Below are 8273 nucleotides of genomic sequence, written 5' to 3'. Positions count from 1 at the left end.
CATAATAATTATCCTTCACAGAAGTATCCAAGTTAAGTCCTAACTGAGCTTTCACCTCTCTAATTTTCTTTCTGCATGACCTAACTACATCCTTAAACATTTCTTGATTTACCTGCCTCTGTGTCCAAAGGTGCTGCACCCTCTTTTTAATCCCTAGAAATATTTTTTTTAATCCCTTTTTAATCCCCCTTTTCCTTGAAAAGCTCCATGCCCAGCCAGGCCAGTCATTTCCCCCTCTGGGTCATCTTTCTGCACAAAGGGACAGCCTACTCTTGCTCCTTCAAGATTTCTTTTTTGAAGTGTTTCCATCCTTCCTGGAACTCGTTGTTTTTACAGGCAGTTTCTCTTTAAAAAATCAATACCTTATTTGGTACTCCCCAAATCTGCATCCCCAACAGGCCAAAGTCTGCCCTCAAAAGTCCAGTGTAGAAGATTTATAAATGCCCCTCATTCTTTCAGAGAATATTTAAAAAGTCAATAATTTCATGATCACTGTGCCCTAAACAGCCTCTGACCAGCACTTCTCCCACCAGCCCTTCTCTGTTAATGAAAAGCAGGAGACAGAGCTTTCCTTGGGAGTGGGAATTGCAGGAAACATCCCCAAAGCGCAGCTTGGAAGGTTCAGCCTGGAGCTGAGGAGAAAGCAAAGTCCCTGCCAGGGTGGAATTGTGGTGCTCGAGGTGTGGCAGCGTGAGGCTGGGCCATGGCCGGCTCTGTGTGCCAGGAGCCGGCAGCGCTGGGTGCAGGGAGCCCAGGGAGGGCACAGAAACGCTGGCTGAGAAATGCTGGGGCACAGCGAGAGGGGCGAGTGCAGCCGGCCAGGGCACAGGAGCAGCACGCACAGGGGGCCCAGCCTGAAGGACAGATGGCCAAGGGCTGGGCAGGGCTGGCAGGGCCACAGGCACCCAGGCCTTTGTGCCCTGGGCTCGGGCAGCGCCTCTGGAGGCCCCACAGCAGGAACTTTCCTGGCAGGGGCTGCACTTTGGCTCTCCCCCGGCCTCCCTGGCCAGGCTGGCAGGGGCTGCAGGTTGATGGCATTTGTCCTTGCTGCCCCTCACATCCCCCCGCCCCACAGAGAGCCCCGAGCCACCCGTGAGGGACAGGCCCTGCTGGCCCAGGCTGGGCTCAGGGCTTGGCCTTTCTGCTTCCCCCAGCCAGCCCAGGCCTTGCTCAGCATTGCAGTTCTCTGCCCAGAGCCTTGGGCTCCCTGCCCTCCTGGCCTCAAGGATCTGCTCCCACCAGTCCCGGGGAGCCTTTGGCACTCCCTGCCCTCACTGGGACCCAGCCATGCTCCAAGGCACTTGGAGTTTTGCTGCTGACTCCTTGAGCAGCTTCTTCATCCTTCTCTCAGTGCCTGAGGCTCCTGGACCCAGCCCCAAATCCACCATGGGGCTGATTGAAACACAGAAAGCCCTCAGGAGCTCTTTGTCTCCCTTCAATTGTCCTCCAAGTCTCCAGGGCTTGTGAAGCAGCTTGGAGTCAGTCTGGAGTTCTGTTAAGGAGGGAGATTTCAAAGTGCACCGACGGCATGATGTTTGGTTTTAATCACGTGTGTGGGGTTTTATTTTTCAGTTCAGAAAAGAGGTGAAAGAACGATTCCCCAGGTGATCTTGATGCTGAATGTCTCCCTAGGAGATCTGGGCATGGAGAAGAACAAGCCCCTTGCACGCTGACTCATTTTGGACAACCTGCTCCTCACCCCAGCCTCGCCATGTCTGACATGGCCCACCTGGGACTGACATCCCAAAACATAAAAAAGTGTGCATTTTTAAAATAAATAATACTGATTAATTTATAAAATTATAATTACAGTTTTTTAATTTATATTAGTATTACTGTATATTTCTATTACCTTTGATATTTATGTGAAATATTGAATACATTTTTAGCAATCAAAAAATTATTTGTCATTGGTTTTAAATAAAACAATTCCTTTCATTAAATCATTGACCACTACTGGCCATTTATTTCTCCTTCTTAATGCTAATTAGTGCTATTTTTAGGTCTTTTGACATATTTTTTTATTATTTTCACGCACAGGGTAAAAGGGGCCACTTTGGGGTCCCTGGAGACATTTCTGGGGCACATTTGGGGCAGTTTAGGGTCTGGGCAGTGTGATAAACAAGTCCACTGAATTTAAGGATCAAATAATTATCTTTATTATTTTTGCAAGCAAGAATAAGCAAGGACAGCGCTGGGCGGCCCGGAGTCTCCGCTCCACTTTGGCTCACAAAATTCCTATCCCCTGAGTCCACCTTTTATTGCCTTCTTCTCCGGGTTTAGGGATGACGTGATCTGTCTTCTGCGCTTGCTCATTCAGTTGCTAGGGGGTCTTTTTCTGCCTTCTGGTGGTCGTGGGATGAAGGCTTAGTCCCCCTTAGTCTTCCTCTTTGTGAACACTGAGTGAACTTATGCCTTATAAGGCATATCTATACAGAACACTATACACTTTTCTGCAAGCTAAGCAATTCTAGCAAGTTTAAGAATTGTTATTACAGCTGCTTCTCATTACTTTCCTTTCACAAGGCATAACTTTACAATGGAATTCCCAAAGCACTATAGTAAACCAGCAACCATATGTATCTGCACAAGAAGTTTTTTTGGCTATTTAACTATTCTTTTATATTGTATAGTTATTTAGCTATTGATTTAATTAATGAACAAATGTATTACTACTTATTACAAATCCCCCATTTCTTTTTTTACCAATTTTGTTCATTAAATCTTTCTAGTTCTTTCCTAGCAAGCATTAAATGAGCTGCCGCATCAGTTAAGCTATGTGCACTAATTATAGGTGCTAACTTCCTTAGTTTCTTCATCATATTCCAATTCATAATGACTAGAACTGCTGACAAAATAAAACCAAACAGTCAATATCAACGGAACAAAAATGGGATGGCATATACTGTTTAGGACCCCTGTGGCATTAGGAGACAAACCGAAAATGGTATCCCACTGGATGTCACTCTGGAAATGCCAGTGGCTCAGCTGAGAGCTCTGGGAATGACTGACACTGCACTGAGAGGGGCCGCAGTGCTGCAAGGGGCTTTCACCAGGAGCAAACAGCAGCCTGGAGGGTGGGCAATGCTGGATCTGTACCACTGAGTGCTCATCATTCACCTGAATGTGGAGCTGCCCCCAAAGTTGCCATGGATCACTTTTTCTTTTTCTCCTCTTGGGTATATTTTGGAGCAGCTGTTCTATGTGGCTTTTGATGGTGATCCTGTGGCAAGCAGCCATTTTCCTGCTGTGCTATCCTCACAACTAATACTAACTCTTCATTTCCCTTGGTTCTATTTGGCGTTTTTTTATCTATTTGTTTGATTGGTTTGCTGCATGGGTTTGTTTGTTTGATTGATTTGGGTTTTTGTCTGATTTGGTTTGAGTTTTTTGTTTGCTTTTTCATAAATGACTGGTGAAGTTGGCAAAGCCAAACTCAAGATAATGTAAACCAGGATCAGCTTTCCAGAAATTCCTTTTGGCTGGGTTTAGCTGCATCACCCAGGCTCAGGATCACTAGTATATTTTCAGGCTTTGCTCTGCATATCAGCCTGCCCAGACTCCGCTTGGTCTTTCACAAATGGAGAAGACAATGGACATTGTGCCATTCCTTTCAAACAGAAAAACCTGGGACAGCATGACAGAAAAGAAGAAAAAAAAAAAATCACCAGTTAGAACCAGTGTCCCACCATCTTCCCCTCCGCTGTTATTAATTTTGAACATTTAGAGGCAAACCTGGGTCTAAAGCTAGCATCTCTCAGTTCCTGATGCTATTTGCTACCCTGCAGCCTTGACTGGCCCTGATGTGACTGACTGCTGTGCAAGTGGGGCTGGGGATGCTCAGCCTGGAGAGAGGAGACACTGGGCGGCCTCCCTGTGGCTGTGCAGGACTGGAAGGGTCCCGCAGGAAAGAAGGGGACAGAGTGTTCAACAGGGCCTGTGCTGACAGGACAAGGGGGGATTGGCTTTCAGCTGCAGGGGGTTGATTGAAGCTGCATCTAAGGAAGCTGCTCTTTTCCACTGGGGGTGGTGGGGCACTGGCCCAGGCTGTGCACAGAGGCTGTGCATGCCCCATCCTTGGGAACAGGGCTCTGAGCAGCCTGCTCTGGGGGAAGACTGCTCAGCTGGGAACAAGATGTTGTTCTTCAGGCTCCCTTGCAAGCCCAACCGTTCAGGGACTCCATCATTCCATGGTCTCCAGTGTCCACTTCAGATGGAGCCTGGGAACTGTGATGTCACAGCCCACGTTCCAGCTGGAACGTCCAGCGCCCAGCAAAGGGCACAACACAACCTTTGGCTGCTGTGTTGACACGCTCTGCACCTTGCTCCTGCCCTCGCCTTTCACTCTTCTTATCCCCCCGATACCCCCATCATTCCTGACAGCTCCTGACTGCCTGGATTTCATCATCCAGCCCTGCAGGATGCTCCCCTTTGTTCTGAGGAAGGTATGGTGCCATTCCATGGAGGTGGACACTCCCCACCTGCCCAGATGGGCTGGAGCTCTGTGGGGATGGAGTGGGACAGGGACCCCACTCTGAGGTTTTTCTACCGCTGCAGGCTGTCCCAGATGGAGAGGAGGAGATGGAGGTCGATACAAAGATTGATATGGAGGAGGAGATGGAAATAGACGGAGAAGACCCTGGAGAGGAAGAGATGGATGTGGATGTGGATGAGGAAGAAGAGATGGACGTGGATATGACTGAAGAAGAAGAGATGTATGTGGATGTGGAAGAGTCCATTGAGGACATGGATATTGGTTAAGAAGGTGAGGAAGAGGCCATGATCTTGGCATGAAGAGCAATGCCAGCTGCAGAACAGGCAGAGTGGGTCTCCTGCTGCCAGGCTGGGGCTGGGCTGGGTGCTCCCTGCTCAGGGACATTGTACCCAGGGCACTGGATTCTGGTGGCCATCCACAGCCTGTCCTGTGCCTGCTTTGCTCCACACAAGCTCCATGCCAGACCCAGCCAGGCTCAGTTCTGGTAGCAGAGTCCTGCTGCTGGGCCAGCATGTGCCAGCCTGGGGGCACATGCAAGAGCCCTCTGTGCCTGACTGGACTGACTGTGGCATTTGCTTTTCTTCCAGGTGCGATAGACATCACAGACAGAGACACCACCCTTTTGTATATATGTTCTTCAGTTTGTTGTTGTTCTTTAGCATGTAGATTGTAGGGATATTTTTGACTTCTGTAAATACGTTTCACATAGTTTTGTTAGGTAGGTTTTTATATATATATGTTCTATCGATTGTTGTTGTTACAAATATTCTTACAATGTAAATGTATTCTGCATTTTTGCTGCTGTTCTTCTGTAATAAACAAATTTTACTTTTCACACCCCAGTTCTCCTTGCATTTGCTTCAGGCACAGGCAGCATTTTGCAAAGTGGTTGTTTCCACTTGCTCCAGGTCACCAGGACTGGGGGTCCATGGCACAGCCACCCCAGGAGTTGGGGTCCCTGTGCACAGAGGGGTTCCCCTGACAGAGGTGAGCCTCTCCTTGCAGTTTCTCTGGACACACTTGGGAGCTGTAGGGGCAAAGCCCAGCATGCCCTGGCCCATGGATCCCATGTTGGAGCAGGGCTGAGCCTGTGTGCTCCTGCAGAGCCTCAGCCATGGCTCTTCCCTGGGCAGCCCCAGGGATAAGGAGGGAGCACTGGGCTGTGGGCAAGCCATGCTCCTGGGCACCCTGAGGGGCTGGAGCCAGCCTGGAGGGAGCCTCAGCCCTACATGGACTAAGATTTCCTTTGGAAACCCCCTCTCTCCCCAGACTCTGCTGAGCACAACAAGAATTGGTTTTCCTAGTTCAAGGTGTGACCTTCGTTGGCACAAATGTGTCCCTTGCACTTTCTAGCACAGCAAATATCAGTGCTTGTAATCCCTGTTCTGCACACTCTGCTTAGGCAGCAAAACATCTGAACCTGAGGGAACATCTGGAATTAGCACCAACCTGCAGAGAGCTCCAGGGGGAGAACCTACCCCCAACCACCCAGAGAAATACTTGACACTGACAGTCTGGGGCAGAGCTGAAACGAAAGTATTTTAATGCCAAGAGAGAGGATTATTTTATTGCTGAATTCATTCTCCAAGAACAAGAATGGAAGCTTTTGGTCTCCTCACCTGCCACAGATGTGTATTGCCAAGGTTTTGCTTCTGGCTTATGACTGATTTTGATGAATCTGTTCAGAACTCTGATGCTGTTCCTGGCTAAGGTGCAGAGATGATATTTCAGAGCCAGATGAGCTCAGCACATCTTGTGCAACGCAGAATTTCCAGAGCCAGACATTCAGGCCATGCAAACTGATACTTTTTCATCTCTGTGCAAAGATCAGTATTAGGACATCCCTGATGTACCACACATTTCTCAGAGCTGTCCCTTTCATCCAGCTCTCCTCAGTCACTTCACAGACTTCACTCTAAGCCGTTTCTGATAGAGCTCAGTAGCACGTGGGACTTAATCCTGGTTTTTCTTCATCTTCTCCAGAGCTGTCTCCAGACACGGTGTGTGGGCACTGTCTGACAGCAGCAGCATTAACCTGTCACCTCCCTGACACTGAGGTTCATGTCACAACTTTTCATCAAAAGCAGCAAATCAATGATTCCCACTGGGTCCCACAAAGCTCCGTGGGGAGTTTGTGTGGCTGCAGTACCAGCACCAGCCCTGGTCCTCAGAATTTCAGGAGGAGATACAGAAGGAATCAGCCATTCACAAGGAAAAACATCTGTTTGCAGGGCCCAGATCCCCACAACAGAGTCCCCAGACTCTGCATTTACACTTTGGCCTCTGTGCCTTACTTTTCCTCTCACTAAAGTCCTGACAGTTTATCTCATGCTCAGGTTCCCAAGATAATTCAAAGCAGCTTTAGGAGCTGGGATAGATGTTGGGAACTGTCCCAAGGCTCAACAAAATTTCTCTCCTCAGGCCTGACAATTCCAGCTAAGGAGAGAGGAAAAGCCTGCATGAAAGAGGTGTGAAATCAAAGCAGTAATCAAATTGAGGTATAATGAGAGCAGCTGAAGAGGTTTTCAGTGTTCAGAACAAGATTAGCAGCTCCAGGCACAGGAGGGATGTGACATTTCCCCCGCTGTAACAACTCTGTGATGCAAATTGCATCTCAAATCCTCCTCCCCAGCTCTGGGACCTGTTCAGCCACAAACGTGGTGCTGAATTTTAAAAGCAAAGTGGAAGCTGGTCAGAGAGGTGGTTTGCAAATAAAAATCACAGAAGGCAGTTTGGAAGCACCAGCTGGAGCAGAGAGAGGCAGAGCCTGGCCCCGAGGTGCAGCACAGCCAAACATGCCTGAAACTCTAAGAAATTAAAGAACTTGCCACTTTTTTTCCCTCAGGAGCTACAGAAGGTGCTTTATGGAATCCCTCCTTTACACTGCACCAGCATGCAGGAGAGCGTAGGGATGAAGATTACAGCACCTTCTGCTGCTGCTTCCATCTCCTGACTCAAATCTCACCAAAATGTGTCACTATTGGGCCTTCCCAAAGTCTCAGATTCACTTGGTCCTTGCAGGATTTCGGTTTTGAGGAGCATGAAGGGAGATAAAGGCACTTGCAGACACCAGAGATGCAATTGGTGCCTGAGGTGCATTTCACTGCCCAGGTTAGTGCCTCTAAAACCATCAAAAGCAGCCCCTTTGACAGCACCAAGCCAAGAGCAGAACACTAGGGCCTGCACATGGTTGGAAATGTCATTGTTTAATATTCCTCTCCCAGTCTTTCATTTCATGGTGCCATTGCAGGGGTTAATCCCATCACTCAGCAGCAAGTCTTGGCAATCAGCTTCAGATGGATTTTTAGTGCTGAGCAAATAAAAGGCAATTTTACTTTGTCTCCAATGAATGAAATGTCACCTAAATCAGATGAACTCTGTGTTCTGAGGCTGGCCAGGCACTAACCACTGCCAGGTCCCCAAGCCTGGATGTCAAACTGCTCTAATATTGAAAAGTTCAATTTATTTGGCTTTGTGTACAAGATTATTCTCTCTCAAAAGAATTGGGATCCATAGAATTGCATTTCCAAGCACTAAACTCAGACCAGCCACAAAGTGCACAAGAGACAAGAAAAGAAATAAAGATTTCTAAGGAGATGGAAATTGAATGCTGAGTTTTTCCCATTATAGAAAGTTTCATAAATTATCACCTGCCAGCTCCTTGCCTTCACTTGTGTGGCCACCACTGAATACACTCACAGATAAGAAAATGTTTGTCCTCCTGAAAACTGGGACTAGAAGTAGAAAAAGGCTCAGATATCTGAATTAAAAGACAACA

The 8273-nt window shown here is 47.9% G+C and overlaps 1 protein-coding gene across 1 annotated transcript; it reads left to right on the top strand.

The window, feature by feature from the left end:
* The first annotated feature begins 4297 nt into the window (after positions 1 to 4297).
* LOC135281415 (YTH domain-containing protein 1-like) lies at positions 4298 to 5332 on the top strand. Its single transcript, XM_064390259.1, has 3 exons — positions 4298 to 4445; positions 4558 to 4765; positions 5083 to 5332. The coding sequence occupies exons 1-2, from the start codon at positions 4422 to 4424 to the stop codon at positions 4759 to 4761; spliced, it is 228 nt and encodes a 75-aa protein (XP_064246329.1). The 5' UTR covers positions 4298 to 4421; the 3' UTR covers positions 4762 to 4765; positions 5083 to 5332.
* The last annotated feature ends 2941 nt before the right edge of the window (positions 5333 to 8273 follow it).

The sequence above is a fragment of the Passer domesticus genome, chromosome 15, assembly GCF_036417665.1.
Source record: "Passer domesticus isolate bPasDom1 chromosome 15, bPasDom1.hap1, whole genome shotgun sequence".
Taxonomy (NCBI): domain Eukaryota; kingdom Metazoa; phylum Chordata; class Aves; order Passeriformes; family Passeridae; genus Passer; species Passer domesticus.
This window is presented reverse-complemented; position numbering and strand designations above follow the sequence as displayed.

Coding starts and splice junctions, on each gene's coding strand:
- LOC135281415 (XM_064390259.1), top strand. CDS start 4,422: ATGCTCCCCTTTGTTCTGAGGAAG. Junction 4,446..4,557: donor TCCCCTTTGTTCTGAGGAAG/GTATGGTGCCAT, acceptor CTACCGCTGCAG/GCTGTCCCAGATGGAGAGGA.